Source organism: Malassezia sympodialis, genomic scaffold (genome assembly GCF_000349305.1).
Source record: "Malassezia sympodialis ATCC 42132 genomic scaffold, msy_sf_9, whole genome shotgun sequence".
NCBI classification, from domain to species: Eukaryota; Fungi; Basidiomycota; class Malasseziomycetes; order Malasseziales; family Malasseziaceae; genus Malassezia; species Malassezia sympodialis.
Window position 1 is genome coordinate 418,048 of NW_017387807.1, and position 22,407 is coordinate 440,454.

General features: G+C 68.2%; 11 protein-coding genes and 1 pseudogene across 12 annotated transcripts; 7 read left to right on the forward strand and 5 right to left on the reverse strand.

Moving 5' to 3' along the window:
• Positions 1-155: 155 nt before the first annotated feature.
• On the reverse strand, positions 156-1,120 carry MSY001_1993 (uncharacterized protein; the record flags this gene model as incomplete). Its single annotated transcript, XM_018883823.1, has 2 exons — positions 156-170; positions 194-1,120. 2 exons carry the CDS (start codon positions 1,118-1,120, stop codon positions 156-158), a joined length of 942 nt encoding a protein of 313 aa, XP_018740544.1.
• A 107-nt stretch (positions 1,121-1,227) lies between these two features.
• MSY001_1994 (uncharacterized protein) lies at positions 1,228-1,860 on the forward strand (the record flags this gene model as incomplete). The annotated part of the gene is made up of 1 exon (XM_018883824.1): positions 1,228-1,860. One exon carries the CDS (start codon positions 1,228-1,230, stop codon positions 1,858-1,860), a length of 633 nt encoding a protein of 210 aa, XP_018740545.1.
• A 4-nt stretch (positions 1,861-1,864) lies between these two features.
• Positions 1,865-6,463, reverse strand: MSY001_1995 (uncharacterized protein; the record flags this gene model as incomplete). The annotated part of the gene is made up of 2 exons (XM_018883825.1): positions 1,865-5,866; positions 5,909-6,463. 2 exons carry the CDS (start codon positions 6,461-6,463, stop codon positions 1,865-1,867), a joined length of 4,557 nt encoding a protein of 1,518 aa, XP_018740546.1.
• Positions 6,464-6,660: 197 nt separating this feature from the next.
• Positions 6,661-7,633, forward strand: MSY001_1996 (uncharacterized protein; the record flags this gene model as incomplete). Its single annotated transcript, XM_018883826.1, is given in 2 exon segments — positions 6,661-7,038; positions 7,058-7,633. The coding sequence occupies 2 exon segments, from the start codon at positions 6,661-6,663 to the stop codon at positions 7,631-7,633; spliced, it is 954 nt and encodes a 317-aa protein (XP_018740547.1).
• Positions 7,634-7,648: 15 nt separating this feature from the next.
• On the forward strand, positions 7,649-8,932 carry MSY001_1997 (uncharacterized protein; the record flags this gene model as incomplete). Its single annotated transcript, XM_018883827.1, has 2 exons — positions 7,649-7,876; positions 7,916-8,932. 2 exons carry the CDS (start codon positions 7,649-7,651, stop codon positions 8,930-8,932), a joined length of 1,245 nt encoding a protein of 414 aa, XP_018740548.1.
• Positions 8,933-9,256: 324 nt separating this feature from the next.
• Positions 9,257-10,094, forward strand: MSY001_1998 (uncharacterized protein; the record flags this gene model as incomplete). The annotated part of the gene is made up of 3 exons (XM_018883828.1): positions 9,257-9,266; positions 9,315-9,462; positions 9,488-10,094. The coding sequence occupies 3 exons, from the start codon at positions 9,257-9,259 to the stop codon at positions 10,092-10,094; spliced, it is 765 nt and encodes a 254-aa protein (XP_018740549.1).
• A 148-nt stretch (positions 10,095-10,242) lies between these two features.
• On the forward strand, positions 10,243-11,586 carry MSY001_1999 (uncharacterized protein; the record flags this gene model as incomplete). Its single annotated transcript, XM_018883829.1, has 1 exon — positions 10,243-11,586. One exon carries the CDS (start codon positions 10,243-10,245, stop codon positions 11,584-11,586), a length of 1,344 nt encoding a protein of 447 aa, XP_018740550.1.
• On the reverse strand, positions 11,579-14,047 carry MSY001_2000 (annotated as a pseudogene). Its single transcript is given in 2 exon segments — positions 11,579-13,989; positions 13,996-14,047. Coding segments are annotated over 2 exon segments (2,463 nt in total).
• A 97-nt stretch (positions 14,048-14,144) lies between these two features.
• On the forward strand, positions 14,145-16,415 carry MSY001_2001 (uncharacterized protein; the record flags this gene model as incomplete). Its single annotated transcript, XM_018883830.1, has 2 exons — positions 14,145-14,232; positions 14,278-16,415. The coding sequence occupies 2 exons, from the start codon at positions 14,145-14,147 to the stop codon at positions 16,413-16,415; spliced, it is 2,226 nt and encodes a 741-aa protein (XP_018740551.1).
• On the reverse strand, positions 16,408-17,661 carry MSY001_2002 (uncharacterized protein; the record flags this gene model as incomplete). The annotated part of the gene is made up of 1 exon (XM_018883832.1): positions 16,408-17,661. The coding sequence occupies one exon, from the start codon at positions 17,659-17,661 to the stop codon at positions 16,408-16,410; it is 1,254 nt and encodes a 417-aa protein (XP_018740552.1).
• Positions 17,662-17,723: 62 nt separating this feature from the next.
• On the reverse strand, positions 17,724-20,336 carry MSY001_2003 (uncharacterized protein; the record flags this gene model as incomplete). Its single annotated transcript, XM_018883833.1, has 1 exon — positions 17,724-20,336. The coding sequence occupies one exon, from the start codon at positions 20,334-20,336 to the stop codon at positions 17,724-17,726; it is 2,613 nt and encodes an 870-aa protein (XP_018740553.1).
• A 640-nt stretch (positions 20,337-20,976) lies between these two features.
• MSY001_2004 (uncharacterized protein) lies at positions 20,977-22,379 on the forward strand (the record flags this gene model as incomplete). The annotated part of the gene is made up of 2 exons (XM_018883834.1): positions 20,977-21,095; positions 21,137-22,379. The coding sequence occupies 2 exons, from the start codon at positions 20,977-20,979 to the stop codon at positions 22,377-22,379; spliced, it is 1,362 nt and encodes a 453-aa protein (XP_018740554.1).
• Positions 22,380-22,407: the final 28 nt, after the last annotated feature.

The window sequence follows — 22,407 nt, forward strand, 5'->3', positions numbered from 1 at the left end:
GGCGCCGAGGCGCTGCGCCCGGTCGAGCGGCGGCTCGTGGCGCTGGGCGAGGCGGTGCAGGCGGCGCTGCCGGGCGTGACTGCCGAGCTGGGCGTGTTCGATGGGGCGCGCGCTACACACGTGTGCCGCCAGGGGCAGTGGCACGCACTCTGAGTCTACGGGGCCAGGAGCTGTGTGAGTCGGCGCGACGTACCGTCTTGGTCATTTGGTAGATGCGCTCCTTCGAGGCAAACAGGATGGCCGCCGTCAGAATCGACTGTAGCAGCTTCGACGAGATGCCGCGGTACAGGCCGCCGAGGCCCTCCTCGTGGACGACGTCGGTCATGGCCGTCCACACGTTCGCCCGCTGGGGGCGGTCCGCGTCGTTCGATATGGCCTGCTGGCGCGCCTTGATGACGATCTGCGGGTACGTGATGCCCGTCGCGATGAGCTTGCTCAGGGCGCCGAGCCAGAAGTAGTCCCAGTCGCGCAGCGGCTGCGCGCGGCCGCGCGCGGCGGCGCGGCTCGCGAGCACCCACGTCTTGAGCTGCTCGAACGCGGTGTACTGCAGCACGGGATTCGTCACGAGCACGAGCGCGGGCCCGATGCCCTTCCACAGCGCGCGCACGCCGTCCTTCTCGACGATGCTGCGGAGCGTCGCGAGGAACGAGAGGCGGCGCAGGACGGGGGCGGCCGCGCCCTCGCTCGTGCGCCTCGTCGTGCGCACCGTCTGGCGCGTGTTGACGACCCAGATCGGGTTGCTGGCGACCGCCGTCGCGGAGCCGGCGAGGAGCCCGGCCACGATGCTCTCGAGCGTCGTGAGCGTGCCGAGGGCCGCGGTCGTCGAGCGCGTGAGGCGCTTGGACGTGAGGATAAAGTCGCGCGCCGCCTCGAAGAAGAAGTAGTACACAAAGTTGCTCACGCCAATGCCGAGGAGCGACGACCCGAGGCCGTCGTACAGGCCGAGCAGCCCCTCCTCGGCGAGGACCGTGCGGACGGCCTGGACCAGCGACTCGCCGGGCTTCCGCGAGCGGTCCACCGCCGCGCGCGTCGAAATTGCCATCAGGGGGTACGTCGCGGTCATGGCCACGAGGCCGCCCGCGCCGCCCGCACACGCATGCACCAGCGACTCGCTCACCATGGTTCGAGGAGAGGGCGCGGGGGAGGCGGGGGGAAGCGGGCCCCCGGCCAGGAGCTGACTCAGGCTGACACACGGCGGTCGGGCGCCGCCCGCCCTCACCCTCGACCATGACGGGCCTGTCACCGGATTATGACTATTTGTTCAAACTGCTGCTGATCGGCGACTCGGGCGTCGGCAAGTCGTGTCTGCTGCTGCGCTTCGCGGACGACACGTATACCGAGTCGTACATCTCGACGATCGGCGTCGACTTCAAGATCCGCACGATCGAGCTGGAGGGCAAGACGGTCAAGCTGCAGATCTGGGACACTGCCGGCCAGGAGCGCTTCCGCACGATCACGTCGTCGTACTACCGCGGCGCGCACGGCATCATCGTCGTGTACGACGTCACCGACGAGGCGACGTTCGCGAACGTCAAGCAGTGGCTCCAGGAGATTGAGCGGTACGCGTGCGAGGGCGTCAACAAGCTGCTCGTCGGCAACAAGGCGGACCTCGCCAGCAGCAAGGTCGTCGACTTTGAGACCGCGAAAAAGTTCGCCGACGAGCTCGGCATCCCCGTGCTCGAGACGAGCGCCAAGGACGCCACCAACGTCGAGCAGGCCTTCCTGACGATGGCCCAGCAGATCAAGGACCGCATGGGCGCCGCCTCGCTCCAGAACAACGCGGGCGGCGCAGGCAAGTCCACCCTCAAGGTCGGCCAGGGGCAGAACGTCTCGTCCCTCAGCAGCGGTGGCTGCTGCTAGATAGCTATGAGGTAGCCTGCGCCACGAGGTCCCGCAGCGCCGGCCGCAGCGCGTCCATGCGCCGCCACGTCTCGACCCAGATCGCGCGGCGCAGCGTGCCAGGCGCACTGCCTTCCACCAGGTAGCCCGCCGCATGCATCACAAGCACCATATTCTTCAGCTGCTCCTCGATCAGCTCGTGCGACGGCCGCGCCGTGCCTTGCAGCACGTGCGCCGTGGCGCCCAGCACACCCTTCCACAGCCGCACCACCCGCTGCGCCCCCGCCGCCTCCACATCACTCGGCGCGTCCCGCAGCAGCACGCCGACGTCGCGCACCCACACGCGGCAGACGAGCAGGCACACGTGCGCCTGCGCCTCCGGCAGCGAGGCCGCGGGGTCGCTCGGCGCCGACGCGCACGCAGCGTCCGCGCGCGCGGTCTCGGGCGCCAGGAGCGTCTCGAGCAGCGGCAGTAGGATCTGGCCCAGCAGCGCCTCGCGGTGCCGCGCGAGCGGCGCTGGCTCCAGCAGCGCCGGCGACAGCACCGTCTGCTGCAGGCACGACAGCGCTGCGAGTCGCGTCGGGCGGTGCATGCTTACGCACGGCTGCGACAGCGCCGCGAGCAGCGGGAGCCAGTACTCGGCCCACGCCGCGCCGGCGTCCGGCGCCGCGCGCACGAGTGCCGGGAGCGTGTCGCGCACCTGCGAGAGCGCCTGCAGCGCTGGCGCACTCGCCGCATGCGCCGCCGCCATCCACTCGCCCAGCTCGCGCTTCTCAGTGAGCGTGCGGCGCGCCGCGCCCGTCTCGTGGTGCCACAGCGCACGGTCCGCGCTCGAGAGCAGATCGCGCACAAGCTCAATGAGCGGCGGGAGCGAGAGCGCCGTGGGCGCGGCAAGCAGGTGCGCCGCGAGCGCGAGCGCCGCGCGCGCCGTCGGCGCGCGCCGCACACGCGCAAACGTCGAGAAGAGGTGCAGGAGCGCGCGCCACTCGTCGTCCGTATCGAGCGGCACGCCCTGCCCACGCACGACCGTCTCGAGGCCGGCGAGGAACGCGGGCGAGACGGTCGCATGCAGCGCACTTGGCACATCGCGCAGCGCCTGCATCACACGCACCAGCTGCGTGTGGGCGGCGCCGGGCGCCGCAGCGACGCCCTCGGCCGTGGCGTACGCCGCCACGAGGCGCAGCGCGCCAAACACGGCGCGCTCCAGCTCCAGCGGCGGCAGGCGCGCGGCCTGCGCGATGCGCGACGTGTGGCACTCCATGGCCTGCGTCCCATAGGCCGCAAGGAGGGCGGGATGCGCACGCAGAGCCCGCTCGAGCTGCTCGAGCCAGTAGAGCGGCGCGGCGCGGTACTCGGGCGCGGGCGGCAGCGCGGCCAGGCGTGCCAGCAGGGCCTCCACGTACGTGTGCAGCGCCGGCGCAGGGAGCGCGAGCACGCGCTCGTGCATGTCGTCGAGCTGGCACGACGCCAGGCAGTCGAGCGTGCAGAGCGTGCTTTCCACATCGGCCTCGGACACGTCCATCGGCTCGGCCGCCGAGCCGTACGGCGACAAGAAGTAGCTCGAGAGCGTGGAGAAGAGGCCCGCGGGCGCCTGGCTCGGCAGCGGCGCCGCGTCTTTGCCGGTCAGCGGCACAGGCACCGCCTCCCCGTCGTAGTCGACCATGGTGGCCATGCGCGGCGGCAGCAGCGCATGGCACAGCAGGCTCTCGATGCACTGCAGCAGGCTGCCCCAGCTCGTGCGCAGCGACGGCCCGTGGCTGTGCGCAATCGTGAAGAGCACCACGGCGGCGAGCTGGCCCTTGAAGTGGCTGCCAAATGCGACGGACAGCGGCGAGATGGTGATCTGCGTGCCGTCGTGCTCGTACAGCGCATGCGCTGAGGCGTCGGCCGCCGTGTCGAGCAGGCCCGTCGCCTGCGCGAGGTGCTCGACCATGTAGTCAAACACGTCCGGCACGTCGTACGCGCGCGCGAGCTCCGCGCACTGCCGGCAGCCGGCGATGACGCGCTGGAGCAGGTGCTCGTCCTGCAGCGTCGCAAACGCCTGCACGATGCTCGCGACAAACGGGCGCCAGCTCGTGCGGAACAGGTCGGCGTCCAGGGCGCCGTCCGGCACCGGCAGCAGCTCGTTCCCGAGGCGCGCGCGGCGCAGCAGCTCCTTCCACGTGTAGTCAAAGCCGAGCTGGCCCGCCTGCTCCTCGGGCATGACAATCTCGCGGCGCCGGATGCTGTCGTAGATCGCCGCGAGGTACGCCTCGTCAAAGTCCTGCCCGTCGTTCACGCCGCGCAGGTTCCGCTGGTAGTCGGCGATGGTCATGCGCCGCGTGACTTGGGGGTTGTGCAGGTCCGTGTTGAGCATAATGATGCTGTACGCCAGCACATACACCGCGTCCTCGCTGCGGATGCCCGCCGGCTGCGTGAGAAAGTACTTGTGCGCAAACGTCTCCGTGATGCGCGCAATCTGCTGCGCCTCGCCGGGCAGGCGGAACGCCTCACACAGGCCGCGCATGGCTTCCGCCACGTCCATGTCGGAAAAGTCGAACAGGTCGAGGAACGCAGAGAGCACATCGAGGTTCTCGGCACGCGAGATGTAGTCGCCCAGTAGGCGCTTGTCGACGAGCGCCGAGTCCTTGAGGAAGCGCGCCAGACTCGCCGCGCGCGCCGGCGCATCGGGGGCCAGGAGCCCCGCCTGCTCCAGGAACGCAATGCCGTGCTTCGGCTTTTCATTGAACGCCGCGGCGCCCGCGGCCAGCACCTCCTTGCGCGCGCGCGCCGCACGCAGCGCGTCCGGCAGCGCCGCATCTACCGGCGCCGGCTGTTCGTGCCGCTCAGCCATGCGCGCCACGAGGCTCAGCACGAGATCCAGCGCCACGAGCGCGAGGCCCGGGACGCCCGCACGGCCCGTCGCGCCGCTCGGCGGCGAAAAGAGCGCGAGGCACAGAAAGTGCGTCACCTGCTGGTACAGGTCCGCACAGCTCATGTCGCAGTCGTAGTTGCGCCACAGCGCCACGAGCACATCCGGCGCGCCCTGCTCGACCTCGAGCAGGCTGGCCAGCGCCTCGGTGAACAGCTCACGCATCTCGCCCTGCGCACTCGCGCGGAACGACGGGAGCGACACGGGCGACACGGGCGCCTCGCCTGCGGTGCGCCACGGCGCCTCGGGCGCTGCCTGCGCGGGCCGCAGCTGCTGCAGGAGGAACTGCAGCACGAGCTCCTGCTGCATCTTGAGGTGCGTGCGCTGCTCCTGCAGGAGCAGAATCAGCACCCGCAGGCTGCCGGCGACCAGCAGGGGCTGCTCGGCGTTGGCAAGCTGCAGCAGGTAGCGGCACGCCGAGTCTTCCAGCAGGGCACGCAGCGACGGGAAGCGCATAAGCAGCGCGCTGTGTGTCTCGAGCAGCGCGCCCAGCAGCGAGAGACCCAAGAGCCGCATCGTCATGGTGTGTCGCAAATTCCCGGGGTCCAGGAGCGAGATGACAACGCGCAGCACTTCCTTGAGCGCCGGCAGGCTGAACGGCGCTTGCAGCACCGCCGGCGCGCGCGCCGGATCGTCCGCCAGCGGCGCCGCAGCGCTTGGCGCTCCCTCGCTGTTCAGAATGGGCTCGCTCGTGGGCGCCGCGTCGTCCGCGCCGGGGGCGGCTGCCTCCTGCACGCCGGGCGCCGCTGCCTCCTCTGCCCGCTGCGCCGCCTCGGTGTCCTCAGCTCCCTGCGCCGCCTCGGCGTCCTCAGCCCCCTGCGCCGCCTCGGCGTCCTCAGCCCCCTGCGCCGCCTCAGGCGCGTCGCCGCCGCCCGCTGCGGGGATCGAGCGGCTCTTCGGGTCGGGCATAGCCATATGCAGACGCTTCTCGTCCTCCGCGTCGGCGCCCACCGGCGCGGCGGTCAGCGTAGCGAGCTCCGGCTCCGGCGCGCGACCGCTCGCCGCGTACGCCTCGTCCCTGTCGAGGGGCACCGTGGCGAGACGCGAGTAGATCTCGCGCAGCATGCAGATCATCTTCTGCTCGGCGGTGCGCCGCAGCGCGGTGCTGAGCCGCGTCTGGCAGCACATGCTCAAGCATGTCTCCATCAACTCACACACACTCTCGTCGCCGAGCATATCGACCAGAGGCGCACCGCACGAGCCGTCGTCGGTCGTCGCGCGTCGGCACACGAGCGCATACATCAGATCGAGGATCGAGAGCAGGACGACCTCGTCGCGACCCGCGTCCGACGGCTCAAAGCGGCAGTGACTCGCCGCATGCGCCACGTCCTGCACGGCGCGCTCCAGGCCCACACTCGACGAGCGGAAGAGACCGCGGTCGAGGAAGGATGCGACGGCCTCGAGTGCCACCTGCGTCACGGCGCCCGAGGTGCGCGCACTCACAATCACACCGAGAAAGTGCTTGAGGACCAGCGGCAGAGGCAGTGCGCCCACATCGGACACGAGGCGGAGCTGCGCGCGCAGCACCGTGAAGCCGCCCAGCAGTCCAACGTTCGCAGGCTCCGACTCGCGCGCGGCCTCGGCGCCCGGCGCTTCGTCCTCGCCCGGCAGATCCGCGCGTGCCAGCACATACGCCGCGCGCGTCAGGCTCAGCGCCGCGGTGCTCGTGGTGGCGGAGCTCAGCAGCGCGTTCGGCGCGCTGCCCGCCTGCATCCACCGCGGACTCGTACGCATGGCCGACGTCACCGCATGGACGTGCCGCAGCACGAGGCGCAGTGCGCCCCCGGCCGGCGTCTCGCACGCCCGGTCCTGCATCACGGAGGCGACGCTGTGGCTCGCCCGCGCTGCGACGCCGTGGGTCGGGGAACTAAGCCTCCACATATCGGCCGCGCGGCGCTCCCTCCCTCTGCATGCCCCCCGCCGCTGGAGGCGCGCCGCCGGACCTCGATCCCGTACGCCAAGCGAATCAGCAGCGGTTCTCGCGCGACCTCGAGTTTCTTTCGGCGCTCAGCAACCCGTTTTACCTGCACCAGCTATCGCAGCAGGGCTACTTTGACGACCCCGCGTTCCTGCGCTACCTCAACTACCTCGACTACGTTCGCGCGCCTGCGTACGCCAAGTACCTCACATACCCCCAGGCACTGTACTTCCTTGGCCTCTTGAAGCATGCGTCTTTTCGCTCTGCCGTCGCTGACTCGGCGTGGCCCCACGACACGGCTGCCCGCCAGATTGCTCACTGGGCTACGTGGCGCCGGCCTGCGGACGTTCCATTCGACACTCCTCCGCGCGTCGGACAAGAACCTGAAGCTGCGTGACGAGGACATCCGCGCGCCGCTCGTGCGCCTCGTGGACCCCGCGTCGGGGCAGCTGCAAGGGCCGTTTCAGCCGAGCGACATCCTCGCCAAGATCGACCGCAAGGCATACGCCCTGCTCCAGGTGACCGAGGCGCCGGCGGAGGCACGCGACCGCGCCGAGTGGCACATCAGCGAGCTGCCCATCTGCCGGCTCATCAGCAAGCGCCAGGCGTACCAGAAAGAGCGCGAGAAGAAAAAGGCGCCGCCGCGCGCCGCGCCGCCCAAAGTCCTGCAGCTGTCGTGGAACGTCACGGAAAACGACCTCACACACAAGGTCGCACGCGCACGCAAGGATCTCGAGCGCGGCGCGCGCCTCCGCACCGTCATTGTCTCGAAAAAAGGCACGCCCCGCGTGCTCCCTGGCAGCCAGGAAGACGAGCGGCGCATCGGGCTTGTCGACACGCTCCTCCGCGACCTGTGTGCGCCGCACGCCGATAGCGACGCCGATATCGCGCGCGTGGTCCAGGGCCCCACATGGAAGAACGGCCGCTCCCTCGTAGAGTGGACGCTCGACGCCGTCGCGCCGTAGACCGCCACCTCCACCATGTCCAGCCGCCCCAGCGCGGCGGAGGCCCACGCTCTGTGGGCGCGGCATGCGTTCCTGCTGCTGGCGGGTCTCCCGCGCGGCGCGCACATAGCGCTCGACACGCACGCGTACGTGGTCGACACGCACTTCCAGGGCTTCAAGATGGTGCCGCCCGGTCTCCATTGCCTCGCATGGCAGGCGGGTGCGTGGGACGACGACCGGCACGACGCCCTGGCCACCGAGGGCGTGCGCTCCGTCCTGTTTCTGTACACGGCGCCGCACGAGGTATTTGTGCGCACATACGATGCGCCGACGGATACGTGGGCCGTCGCGCCGGGCACCGATGCGCGCACGCCGGCCGCTGTGTCGCAAGAGCACCTCCAGACGCTCGACGCGCATCTCGCGCCGTACCCAGGCGAGGCGGGCGCGGGCTGGAGGGCCCTCACGCACTGGCTCGCACAGAGCCCCCGCACGCTTGCGCGCGTCTTCCGCACGCACGAGCACGCCGGCGACGCGACATGCGACTCGTTCACGCCCGTGGGGCCCGCTGATCCCCTCGCGACCGTGCGCGAGCTGCGTGCGCAGCGCCTGCCCGATACCCCGTCCGCGGTGCCGCCGGGCCTTGCGTTTACGCCCGTGGGCCTCGCGCACAGCTGGCCACCAGGCGCACAGGGCGCCGAGCGCACGCAGTGGAGCATGGACAAGTCGTGGCGGCTGGACCAGGTGCTTGCGCAGGCGAGCGCCGCCGAGGACGCTAAGCGTGACGATGCAGGGCCGCTGCTGCGCGAGGCGGAGCTGTGCTTCCTCCTTGTGCGGTGTGCGAACCATGCGGGGGCGCTGGAGCACTGGCTCGCGCTCGTCGACCTGTTCTGCTATGCGGGCGCGCGCCTCGGCGCGCCGGCGCCGCATGCTCTGCATCCTGCCGAGTGGGACGCGGCGACGGCCGCGGCGTGCACGCTGGACGTGCAGCTCGAGGCGCATGTGGCGTGGATGCATACGTTTACGGCGCAGTGTGGGGCCCTACCTACGACTGTGTGGACATCGGAGCTCGCGCCGTACGAGGCGCGCGTCCTGCAGGCACTCGCGCAGCTGCGTGCCCACATCGCGCGCGCGCTGGGCGCGTGGGCGGCGCGTGCCGCGCGGCCGGACGGGCCTGCGCCGCCGCACGAGCGCCTCGTGCAAGCGTGGCGCGCGCTCAGTGCAGTGGTGCATGCGCGCTTTGCGTGGACGCTGGACGCGCGCCTCGACGAGGAGGTCGAGGCCGACGACGACGACGAGGCGCCGGTGCTAGTCGATCTGTAGACTCCAAGCTGGCGTAAGTTCTGGAAAGATGCGCCGCCGCAGGCATCGCTTCAGCATTGCAGAATTCACGGTCCACACGGGCGCTCGGACAAGATAGATAGGTATGTGAAGGTGTCATCCTGCGCTGCCGGCGGCGGCGCCCCGTACGTACCTGCTGGGGGCGGATCGTGTGGAGGCGCGGCGGCGGCGGCGGGCGGCGGCCGCGACGTCCATGCTCGGCCGAGTGTAAAACTGCAAAATGCACGTGATGTGTCGAGTTCCGCCGGGGTCGAGAAGGAGAAAGTGGCCGCCGCAGCTTGGTCTCTACCACTTCGAGGCAAGACAATGGGACGTGGTATGTGTCGCGCGCCGCCTGCGAAGAGCTGAAGCTAACATGACGCAGTGATCCGTGCTCAACGTAAGAGCGGTGGCATTTTCAAGGCCCACACGCGCCTGAACAAGGCGCCGGCCAAGCTGCGCGCCTACGACTTTGCCGAGCGCAACGGCTACATCCGCGGTCTCGTCAAGGAGATTGTCCACGACGCGGGCCGGTACGTGCTTTTCGACTGACCCCAGTGGCGCGCCGCTCGCCAAGGTGACCTTCCGTGACCCTTACCGCTACAAGCTCCGCACCGAGACGTTCATTGCGACCGAGGGCATGCACACCGGCCAGTTCGTGTACTGCGGCAAGAAGGCCATGCTGAACGTCGGCAACGTGCTCCCCCTCAGCTCGCTCCCCGAGGGTACCATCGTGTGCAACGTCGAGAGCAAGTCGGGTGACCGCGGCACGCTCGCGCGCACCTCGGGCAACTACGCGACGGTCATTGGCCACGACGCCGATGGCCTCACCTCGCGTATCCGCCTGCCGTCCGGTGTGAAGAAGACCGTGCCGAGCGCTGCGCGTGCCACGGTCGGTATCGTCGCCGGCGGTGGCCGTATCGACAAGCCCATGCTCAAGGCCGGTCGTGCCTACTACAAGTACCGCGTCAAGCGCAACAGCTGGCCTCGTACTCGTGGTGTGGCCATGAACCCCGTCGACCACCCCCACGGTGGTGGTAACCACCAGCACATTGGTCACTCGTCGACCGTCAAGCGCGGTGCGGTGCCCGGTCAGAAGGTCGGTCTCATTGCCGCCCGCCGCACGGGTCTGCACCGCGGTACCGTCAAGGTCCGCGACGCGTAAGCTGCCATGCTTGCTCTGGCTTGAGTGGCACAAAAGGGACAACCCATAGACGCCGTCTTTGCGGCCGTCGTGATGTACGATGCCGGTTCTCTAGCTCCATATCGGGACGCCCCATCCTGTGTTTCCCCTAGTCTTCCTCCACTCCGCGATGCGCCGCCGCGCGTGGTTGCTCGTCGCCGTGCTTGGCGCGGCGGCCTGTGTCGCTGCAGCGCAGGCGCCCCCACCCACGGCGTACGACGCAACGTTCGCGCGTTTCCTCCCGCCCATCTTTCGTGTCGTGCTCATGACGGCGCTGTGCATCCTTGGCTTCGGCGTGGACATGCAGGTCCTCGCGTACTGGGGCATGAACCCGTGGGGCGCGTCCAGCCGACCACCGGGCGCGCACCTGCCGCTCACGCATGAGCACGAGGGCCACTCACTGCCAGAGGCCGCCCACCGCAGCGGCGCCGACACGCTGTACCTGCTGGCCGTGTGCCACGTCGCATGGGCCACCGTGTGCTGGCTCTTTTACCGCGCCAACACGGATCCCGCGACTGGCGCGCGCACGCTGTACGCGCAGGCATGGGAGGCCGCTACGATCCTAGGCCTTATTGCGCTGTGGCTCGCGCCCGGGCCGTTCCGCCCGCTCCTTCGCGCGTGGCTACACACGCTCCAGCGCCTCGCGACGCCGTCGCTGCGGCAGACGATCGCGTTCTCGGACGTGATTGCCGCTGACGTGCTCACCTCGTTCGCCAAGGTGCTCGGCGATGTGTGGCTCTCGCTCGTGGTGCTCGTGTACCTGTTCGCCGGCCAGCGCCTCGACGACCGCGAGCTATGGCGCGCCGAGATGCACCTGGCCGTGCCGGCTCTGATCAGTGTGCCGTACGTGGTGCGCTTGCGGCAGTGCCTATGCGAGTACTCTACGTCGCGCACGCACCCCACACGCTCGACGCGTCCCCTGTACAATGCGCTGAAGTACATGAGCGCCCTGCCTGTCATCTGGCTGCGCTCGGCCGCGGCGCCGCCGTCGCGCGCCGTCGAGCTCCTTTGGTACGTCTCCGTGCTTGTGAATACCCTCTTTTCCTTCTGGTGGGACGTGACGAACGACTGGGGCCTCGATTTGCTGCACCTGCCGTCGTTCCGCGCCATGCTTCAGCAGCCCCGCGCGCGGCTCCCCCCGCTGCACCGCCGCACCCCGTCGGATGCGAGCGACGACGGCGTGGCGCTCATGCAGCGCCACGGCGCGCACGCACGCCAGCCGAGCGTGCTGCGCGCGCCTGAAAAGCCGCTGCCGCTGCCCACGAGCGTGTACTGGGTGCTCCTCGCGGTCAACCTCGTGCTGCGCTTCACGTGGTCGGTCAAGCTCAGCTCCCACTGGCAGTACCTGCTCGAGTGGCAGCGCGGCCTGCTCCTCTTCGAGGCGCTCGAGCTCGTGCGCCGCAGCATCTGGGTGCTCCTGCGCGTCGAGTGGGAGCATGTGCGTACCACGTCCTCGTTCTACCGCCCTACTTGAGCCGCTTCTTCGCCTGCGTCACATGCTTCCGCAGACGCTTGCTCTTCTCGCGCAGCGACGCCTTCTTCTTGCTGCGCACGCCCCAGCTATGCGCGACCATCTGGAAGTTCTTGCCGCGCGCCTTCTGCCGGTTCGTCGAGCTGCTCGCGACCTCCTTGTTCTTCTTGCCCTTGCGGCTGCCAAACTTGTCGCGCCCTTCGCGCCCGCTCTGGATGCTCGCCATACGCTCTTCATAGTCGGCCTTGGCCTTCTTCCGCGGGCCCAGGATATCGGACTCGTCGACGACCTCGCCTGTGCCGCTCGTCCGCTTCTTCTGCAGCTGCAGCGCCGCCAGCTCACGCCGCGCCTGCGCACCCGCGGCGCCGCCCTCCTTGGCCTTCTCCTCCGCCGCGGCGAGGCGCAGCTCATTCAGCTTGGCAAAGTCGGCCGGCGTCAAAATCTTCGTCGTAGCCAGCTCCGAGAAGGTATCAGGCGCCTCGGTCGGCGCAGGCGCCGGCGGCGCCTCTCCGTCCTCGTCGCTCGCCGGCGCCTCGGCGCGCGCCTGCCGTGCCGCCCTGCGCTGCCGACGCGACTCGCGCACGCGCTCGCTCATCGGCCGCTCATCGGCCGCCTTGTCCGCGCGCGGCGGCGCCTCGTCGTCACTCGAGTCCAGCTCAATGTGCCCCTCGTCGTCGTCGGAGCTCACGTTGATCCAGCCGGACGAGTCGCTGTCCGACGCACTCTCCAGCTCCCAGCCGTCCCAGCCCTCGTCGTCGTCGCCCTCGTCGTCGCCGTGCTCCCTGAGGTGCTGCTCGAGCAGCTCGATGCCCTGAATCCCATGCACTTCGCGCCGATCCGTGCCGTAGCGCTCGGCCGCATGGCCGTGGGCCAGCGCCATCGCCCCCGACTTGCCGCGCTCGGCGCGGCGCAGCATCGCGGGATTCACCTCGCGGTACAGCTGCATGAGCCCGCGCGACGCGGCGCTCACGCCCTTGTCCTTGGAGCGGCGGTACGCCACGAGATCCTCGAGCAGGTCCTCCTCCATGCACCACGGCTGCCGGCGGCACACCTCGCGGATCGTATTGATGCCAGCGGCCACGACCTCGGCGCCGACGCCGGGGTGCACGAACGCATAGGCAATCTTCCGGAGCGCCGGCGTAAGCACGTCAGGCGGCGTCTGGTCGTGCACCGACTGCGCGAGCGCCACGAGGATCAGCGTGATGTGCATTTGGTGGGGAACGAGGTACTTGGCCAGGTAGCTGTAAAAGCTCAGCACCGCGAGGCGGTGCGCGCTCATGACGCGGCTCAGCAGCTGCAGCAGGCGCACCTTCATCTCGAGCGAGTGCCGCTTGTCGTTGCGCGTCAGGTTCTCAAACACGCGCTCCGCGAACGACTGCGGGTCGTGCAGCAGGTGGATCGCAGCCATGTTGCCGCTGTCCTGGTCCGCGCGCTCGAGCGCCTTCTCGTCCTGCTCCTTGCGGCGCCGCTGCGCGTGCGCCTTGGCAAGCTTGAGCTTGCGCTCACCCGCCTTGGACTTTTTGCCGACCTTGCGCTGGTGCTCGAGGCGCCCGAGCTCCGCGCGCGGATTCGACTCGTCGTCGCTCTCGTCGGCCCCTGCCTCCGACGCGTGCAGGTCGCCGAGGAAGAAGCGCACCGCCGACGCTTGCACCTTCGGATGGGGGTGCGTGCACGCCATGGCCAGGAGCGCCACCGTGCGGTCGTCCGTCCAGATGCGCCGCCGCCACATCTCCGCAGCGACACGCACGGCCCAGAGCGCCTCTGTGCGGCCCTTGAGCTCGGCGTCTGCACGGCGCAGCACGGTGGCGCCGGCGCCATCCGCAGGGAGGCCCCGCTCGACCATACCAAAGAGCAGGCCCTGCACCATGCGGTTCAGGCGGGGGTCCTTCGTCTTGTGGTTCGCCTGCTTGAGATCGTGCACAATGGCATTCAGAATCGTCGTGCGCATCTCCGACGACGTCGTGCGGCTCAGCAGGGGGAACAGCGTCCGGAGCAGCGTCTCGCTGGTGATGACCTGCCGGTGGCGCAGCATCACGAGGCACCGGAGGCATGTGCGCCGCAGATCCGGGCTCAAGCTCGCGTGGTGCTCGAGCAGGAGCTCACTGAGGTGCGAGGGCAGCTCTTTGGTCACCGCCGGGTAGCTCGGCGCCAGCTGCGTGACAAACGACACGAGCTGCTCCAGCTGCGCCTGCTGGTCCTTGCTCATGCGCACGCTCTGCACACCCGACACATCAGCGCCTTCCACAGACTGCCCGAGACCCGACGCATAGATCCGGCGCAGACTCTCATAGTGGTTCCACTGCGCCAGGAACTCTTCCGTGTACGCCGACGGCTGGCGCTTGAGCAGGTTCTGCAGCGCCGGCAGATTCGACGTGTCCTGCAGTCCCCGCGCCTTGGAGCGGTACACTAGACCTTGGTCGCGCACCACCGCCGAGGGCCGCGCAGGTCCCGCCGTCTTGCCCATCGTCGTTGCGCACCAAGCGGCGCCGGACGCCGCGCTCCACGGCCGCGCAAAAAAAAAGGATGTGGAGGCGAAAAGACCCACCGCGGCCGCCACCCGTATGGACGACGACGGGCTGCTGCTGCACTTTGATACGACGGCGCCTGCGCCCAAGGCACAGCGCCGCGACGCTAAGCGTGGGCCGAAGCGTGCGCGGCCGTCTGAGGCATCGACGCCGTCCGCCGACGCGCCAGCCACGGCGCCCAAGCGTGCGAAGCCAGCGCCTGCGGCAGCGCGCGCTCATGCGACGGCGGACCAGCGCATGCTCGCGCGCGCGCGCGAGATGGCAGGCGGCGAGGGTGCGCGGCCCCGCACGCAGGGTCCAGGCGGCTACATATCCTCGCTGTTTGCGCGCGACGAGCAGAACGCCGCGGAGCCGGAGGCTGTGCCGGCTGCGCGTGGCGCGGCACCGACGAATGCGCCGTCGGGCGACGCCACGTTTGAGCAGCTGGGTCTCGACCCCATCATTGCGACGCACCTGCGCGAGCGCATGGACGTGCATGGCCGTCCGACCGAGATCCAGCGCCTGGCGATCCCGCCGCTCCTCGCTGCGCCGCCGTCCGCGCTGGCGATGCGCGACGTGCTCATCCAGGCGCAGACCGGCAGCGGAAAGACGCTCACGTACCTGCTACCGATCCTGCAGACTCTGCTGCCCCTGTCAGAAGAGAGCTTTATGGACCGCAGCGTCGGCACGCTGGCGATTGTGCTCGCGCCGACGCGCGAGCTCGCGCGGCAGATTTACCAGGTCCTAGAGCGCCTGCTTACCCTCTCGCTCGCGTCGACGGACGAGGATGGCGCGCCCAAGCGCCGCGCGCGCTGGATCGTGCCCGGCCTGCTCACGGGCGGCAGCACGAAGAACCACGAAAAGCAGCGCCTGCGCAAGGGATGCCCGATCCTGGTATCGACGCCGGGGCGCCTGCTCGACCACCTGCAGAACACGTCGAGCTTGGATGTCGGCAAGTGCCGCTGGCTCGTGCTCGACGAGGCGGACCGCCTGCTTGAAATGGGCTTTGAGGCGCAGCTCACAGGCATCCTCCAGGCGCTCGACGGGCGCCGCCGGCTCAGTGTGCGTGCCGCGCGCGAGGCCCTGGCGGAGAGCGGCGCGCTCCCGCCGGGCGCGACCGACGCCGAGATCACCGACTCGCTCGGCATCGCCTGGTGGGCGTGGCGCCGGCGTCTCGTGCTGTGCAGTGCGACACTTGACGAGCATGTCCAGGCGTTTGCTGGCACGGCCCTGCACGACCCGCTGCTCGTGCGCGCGGGCGCCGCGCCGGCCGCGGCGCCGGCGGCCAGCGGGGGCCCTGCGCCCAGCACCTTCTCGGCGCCGGCGCAGCTGGAGCAGCATGCGGTGCTTGTGCCGCCCAAGCTGCGGCTGGTGGTGCTGCTCGCCCTGCTGCGCCGCAGCCTGCCACGCGGCGGCACGGACGGCGCGCCGGTGCGTGTCATGGTGTTCCTGACGTGCACGGACGCGGTCGACTTTCACTGGCACGCCCTCGGCGGCGTGCGTATGGGCCGCTCGGACGAGTCGGCGCCTGACAAGGCGCCGGACGATGCGCTTGCGCTCCGCAGCGAGCTGCTCCCCGGCGTCTTCCTCTACCGGCTGCACGGGTCGATGGCCCAGAAAGAGCGGATCGCCTCGCTGCAGGCGTTCCATCGGCTGACCGACGGCACAGACGCGGCGCGCGCGACGCGCGGCGGTGTGATGCTCTGCACGTCAGTCGCGTCGCGCGGCTTGGACCTGCCGGACGTGGGCTGTGTGATCCAGATGGATGTGCCGACGGAAGGGGGCGTCGAAGAGTACGTGCACCGCGTCGGGCGTACGGCGCGTGTGGGCCGTGCCGGCACAAGCTGGCTCATGCTGTTGCCGCACGAGCGCCCATGGCTCGCTACACTGACGAGCCGCATGGTCGTGGGGCAGCCGCCACAGCGTGCGTCGGTCCCGCTGGTCGGTTACGATACCGTGCTCTACGAAGGCCTGGGCGGCGCCGCGCGCGAGTACGAGTCGCGCGCCACGGACGTGCAGATGGCGCTGGAGCGATGGGTGCTCGCTGCGCCGGCGCACGCGTCGCTCGCGCGCGCGGCGTTCCTTGCGCACATTCGCGCATACGCCACGCACCCGGCGAGCGAAAAGGACCTGTTCCACGTGAACCACCTGCACCTGGGGCACCTTGCGAAGGCGTTCGCGCTGCGGGAGGCGCCGCAGACCGTGCAGCGCACTGCCAAGCGCGAGCACGACAGGCAGACGCAGCCGAAAGAGTCGGAGCGGGCGCGCCTCTCCTCGGAAGCACGGCGCCAGCGCATGCTCGCGAACCTACCCTCGGAGTCTATGTAGCTATGCCTCCGTCTTGCTGCGCTTGGCCTCCACGGCCGGCGGCTCGTTCGCCTTGCGCTTCTCGCTCGGTGGCGGTCCGCGCCCGNCGGCGCGGCGCGTGCCGCTCGGCCTCGCGGCGGTCCAGCAGGAACGAAGCACGGAAGTTCGCGCGTTCCACGTAGAATGCACGAGCCTCCTCCTCACCGACACGCGCCCACTGCACGGGCTGGCCGCCGACGGTGATGCCGTGCTCCTGGATCTGTGCGAGTTTCTCGTCTGAGACGGGGTCGCGGAAGCCGACGACGCCCTCCGTCGCTTCCGCGGGGAACTCGACGAACGACGTGGGGTGCAGCGTCGTGAGCGTGTCCTTCAGGTCCTTCCAGCTGCCGGTCGCCGCAGCGCCGGTGAAGCGGAGCACGCTCTGAGCGGGGACGGCGACTTGCTCGGCGTCGACGGTGCCGTCAGGGCGCGTCGTGAGCTTGGAGCCGTTGTACTCAAACTCGAGCGGCTCGGCGCGCGTGTTCGCCGGCGCAGCACCAGCGCCCTGGCGCTCGCGCTCCATCTCGCGGAAAGCATTGAACTTGCGGCCGCCCTTGGACGGCGGGGGGTTCTGGCTCGGGTCAATACCCTTCTCCTTCATCTTCATCGAGACGTACGCGGGCTTGCTCATCACGAGCAGCTTGGTGCCGTCGGTGTACTTGATCGCATGGCCACCGTCCTGCTCGGGCTCCTCGGCCTTGGCGCGCTCGAGGAAGGCCTGCATCTCGTCCGCAGACGCGAACTCGACAAACACGCTGTGCTTGAACGCACGAGGGCGCTCGTTCTCGCGGCGCATACGCACGCCGTTGATCTTGCCAAACTGCGCAAAGAACTTCTCGAGCTCCGCCTGCAGACCCTCGTGCTCGTCGGGGAAGCCCTTGGCGTAGATGCTGCGGGTGTGCGCGTCGGGCACGGGCACGAGCGGCGTCCTGCGGCGCACACGCTGGCCCTCCGCATCGACCTCGAGGAGCGACGGCGACGCGCGCAGCGCGTCCGCGATGCCGGCGACGTCGAGCACCTCGCGCAGCGGCTTCATGCGCTTGAACGAGGCAAGCGTGTCGATCGGGACCCAGCCCTCGGGGTCCTTGCGTGTGAGCGTGAAGAGGAACTTGTCGAACGGCAGGTTCGCATCTGCAAAGTAGAACTCGACCTGCTTCAGCGCAGCCGCCTTGGCCTCGTCCACACCGAGCGGCGCGCCAGACACGTCGGCACCTGCGTCCTGGCTCATCGTCGCACAGGGGGACCCTGCGGGCGCCCGCACAAAAAAAAGACACGTGACACTATGAGACGTTAGTTGAGCACGCCGCGCTGGAGGCGGGCGTCCTGCGACTCGATCGAGCGCAGGAAAAAGTTGATGGCCGTCGCGCTGAGAATGGCAATGCACAGGAGGGTCGGGCCGTAGGGATCCGAGTAGACGTTCGACGCGCTGCGCTCGCGGATCTTGAACGCGCGCCACATGTACAGCACACCCGAGTAGGCCACGGCGAACAGCGCCACGAGCGTGAACACGGCACTCGTTGCGAGACCGCCCGTGTCGCCGGCGCGCTGGAAGTTGAGCAGACCCGTGGCGATGGAGGCCAGCAGCACGCTTAGCTCCAGCCACTTGAGGAACGTACGCTCATTGGCAAAGTACACCTTGGGCTCAATGCGGATCGGCACCGACACCTTCTTGCCGGGCTCCGCGTGGAACTCGGTGACGTACTCGACGCCCTTCGGCGGGCCGGTGCCCTTGCCGCGCGGCTCCTCCTCGTCGCGGCCCTGCAGAGCACGGATCGCACGCTCATCGTCGTCCTCGTCGTCCTCGTCTTCGTCCTTGGGCTGGCCGTGTTGCCACAGCTTGCTCAGGTTGTTGCCGACCTTGTGCAGGTAGTTCTTGTCGAACACGGACGACGGCGCAAGAATATCCGCGCGGCTCATCGGCACAGGCTTGTCCTTGTCAGAGCGCGACGCCGACGTGTCCTTGATGGGCGCCGACGACGCCGCCTTCTGTGCACCCTCCGACTCGCGGCGGTGCTCCACGAGGTACTTCTCGCGCTGCGCACGGATCTCCTTGATGCGGGGGTCAAACGCCGACAATCCAACATTGTCCGCCTCCTGCTGTGCGTTTGCAATGCGCGACTCAAGGTGCTCGTCGTCGCCCTCGAACTCGTCCTCGCTCACCGGCTCAAAGTGGGGCAGCTTGCCCTGGCCATGGCTCGACTCGGAGTTCGACGCGCTGTGGTGGGGCCGGTCGAGCGCCAGGTCCATCGACACCGGCTTGCGAATATCAATATCCATCTGCGGCAGCCAGAAGGGCACGAGGTCCACACGGTTCGACAGGAGCGTCGCACAGCCGTGGATGAACTTGGAGAACTTGGGCACCGCCTCCACGAGATGGCTCGACACCAGCTCACGCACCCACTTGGGCGGCTCCTGGCCCATCTGCGTCTGCAGCTTCACCTCCAGCACGCCGTACGGGAAGCGCTCGACGTCGCCTTCGGGCAGCTGCTCAAACGGATAGTCGATGCCAATGTCCATGCGGCGCCAGTTGTCGCCCGAGCGCTGCTTGCCGTCCCAGTTGTCCTCGCGCACCAGCGTGAGCTCCGTGTCGAGCGAGATACGCACCCGCGCATCGCCCGGCAGCTGGAACGCCGTACGGTTGTAGAAGGAGCGCATGACCGGCTGCAGCTTGCGCGAGAGCACCGCGTACTGCACCTCCGAGGCCAGCTGGATCATCGAGTCGATCTCTTTGTCCGACTTCTTGCCTTTCTTGCGCATCTCCTCGAACGTGTCGTTCATGCGGAACTCGCCGCGCATATACGCATTCACCTGCTCCTCCTTGATGGGGAAGCGCGCCTTGACACTCTTCTCGCCGGTCCAGTCCTCGCGGTGGGTCTTGCGCTCCACGAAAATGGTCTTGTTGTCCATACCGCCGTACCAGCGCAGACGGATCGCCTCGGCACCCTCTGTCTTCTCCAGACGGCCGAGGTACAGCTCCAGGTCCTCGTTGTCGTAGTAGATCGACGTAATGGCGCTGTCCTCCGTCTGGTATTCCTTCTCCGAGTTGAAGACGAGCACAGGCAGGTGCTTCAGGATAAACAGCTTCAGCGGCACAATGTTATCGGGGTGGACCCAGTACTTGGTCGTCTGACGCACAAACGCACTCTGCGAGCCACCCGCACTCGAGTCACCCTTCACAGGGTGGCCGCGTGTGTGCACGATGTCGAACATCTTCGACAGTTTGACAATGAGCGCGTCGTAGTTCTCCTTGTAGAACGGACGGGTGCTCAGGTAGTGCTGCACAAACTCCTTGCGCAGCAGACGGCCCGTCTGCTTGTCGTGCTTCTTGACGATCTTCAAGAAGCCTGTGTAGTTCAGCTTCGTAAACAGGGCCAGGTCGTGCACGTCCGCAATCACATTCGCCAGCTGCTCCTCCAGGTCCAGGAAGCGCTCCTCAAAATGGTCCGTCTCGTCGCTGTCGCTGTCAAACTCGTCATCCGAGCCAGCGTTGTGGCGCGCCTGGTACATCACCTCGCGGTGCTGGCCGTGGTGCTCGTCTGCGCCAGCAGCGGTCTCCGCGGGCGCCGGCTGCGAGGACGAGCTGGCACCGGAGCGCTCGCCGCGGCCATGTCCATGCTCATGGCTCTGCTCCGCCGCCGCACGCGCCGCAAGCAGCTGGTTCACCTCGGTGTTCACCTGCTCAATGCGACCGGTCAGCTCGGATACCTTGCTCTTCTGGAATGAGTACACCTTGTCGAGCTCCATGCGCAGCTCCTCGACGAACTCGTCCTCATCCTTGTCCGTCCAGTTGCCCTGGTTCTCAGCCAAGCGCCTCTTGATCTCCTTCTTGAGGTCCGAGTACTGCAGATACTGCGACTCCCATTCAGGATACAAGGACGTCTTGATGGTACGTCCAAACTTCATTGTGCTCGAGCTGCGAGAACGTCGGCAAGACGCGTACGCTGCCCTTGCGGCCTCGTTCAGACGGCGGGACGTGCCCACGTGCCCCTTGGACAGATTTGTTTCGGTGCGCACGTGGACCACTCGCACGGCCGTCCACCCTGGCCCGACGCCGTATCGTGGTCGCCACGGATGACCACGTCCTCGAACGTCTGCATAGGCTTGTGAACTCTGCCATGGCCATACCGTGACTCTCGCTACTAGGCCGCTCATCCCGGTGTTGGCAGCTCTTCTCCCGTATGTGCGCCGACCCGACCTCCATGCCATGCGCACTTGCTCTATAGTCGACTGTATGGATCTCTCAGGCCTACGTAGCGCCGTACATGGTAGCCTGCGCAACGACGCTCTACACCGCACGCCACCATGTTCTCAAATCGTTCGCGATGGATTTGCTCGTGCGCACGTGATACCACGGCGGGGACCACACGCGCCACACGCCGAGCCCCTGCCTCTGTACTCATGAGCATTTTTGCGCTGGGCGTCTGGACCGTGCGTGCAGGCCGCCAGGGTCTCGTGGCGGCGCATGCCATGCCTAGGCCGGTGCTTCCTAGAGCGCTTTGCACGCTTTCTGCCGTGCGCGGGTCTACGGGGTTGAAGCAGCACCATGTCGTTGCTTCGCCGATCCTCTCGCAGCTTGGCTCACGCGCCTTGCTCCGGGGGGCCGCCGCGTCGCGAGCGCCAATGCAGCGACTCTACTCGACGCCGGCTGCGCCAGCAGCGCCGGTGCCTCCCCCCCCCGCGGCGGACGTGCCGCCGACGACCAGGAAAGTCGTCGCGTACCACCTGCTCGTCTCGGCCGCGCTCGTGTTCTTGATCATCATTGTGGGCGGTATTACGCGTCTGACCGAGTCGGGTCTCTCCATCACCGAGTGGAACCCCGGCCTGAAGGGCATGCGGCTGCCGCAGACGGACGAGGAGTGGCATGCCGAGTGGGACAAGTACAAAGAGTCGCCTGAATTCAAGATGCTGAACTCGAAAATGACGCTGGACGACTTCAAGTCGATTTTCATGTGGGAGTGGTCTCACCGCATCCTCGGCCGCTTTATTGGTGCGTTCTTTGTGGTGCCGGCTGCCCTATTTGCGATGCGCCGTGGCATGACGACGCGCAGCACGCGCTGGAAGCTCTTGGCGATTGCAGCGGGTATTGGTTTCCAGGGCTTTTTGGGCTGGTACATGGTCGCTAGTGGCCTCAAGAACCCGTACGAGCTGGAGCCAGTTTCGACGCAGCCGCGTCCTGACTGGACGCCGCGCGTCGACCACTTCCGTCTGGCGGCGCATCTCGGCACGGCCTTTGTGGTCTACATGGGTATGGTGTATACGGCTGTGGAGATCCTGCGTGATGCCTCGGTGGCCAAGAAGCTCAAGTCGGCGTCGCCGGCAGAAAAGGACCATGTGCTCGCAACGTTCCTGCGCAGTCTGCAGAACCCGACTACGCGTCGCTTCCGCGGCGTAGCACTGGCGATGCTCGCGTTCACGTTCACGACAGCCATGTATGGCGCATTTGTCGCAGGCCTCGACGCGGGTCTCGTGTACAGCGAGTTTCCTTTCATGGGCGAGCGCCGGCTGCTACCGCCGAAGGACGAGCTCCTGGACCCCCGCTATGGTATCCGCAACGGCCTCAAGCCATCGACTGATACCCAGCTGGTGTTCGGCAACGTGACGCAGAACCCGGTCACCGTGCAGGCCATCCACCGCTACCTGGGTCTGTCCACACTGGGTCTCATGTTCGGGTTTTTGTACTACGCCAAGCGCGTCAAAGAAAGCCTGCCCAAGGCGGCACCTCGCTTCGCCACGGGCGCCGCTCACATGACCGGCTTGCAGGCGTTGCTGGGTATCACGACGCTCATCTACATGGTACCCATCCCGCTTGCGTCGCTGCACCAGGCCGGCTCAGTGGTCGTTCTGACGATGCTCACTTGTGTATTGGCTGTGACACGCAAGCCGAGCCAGGCCTTCCAAGCCTTGGCCAAAGCGCGTCAGCACGCGACGGCCGCGGCCCGCCCCTAGGTAGCTGCGCAACGTACTCCCTCACCCA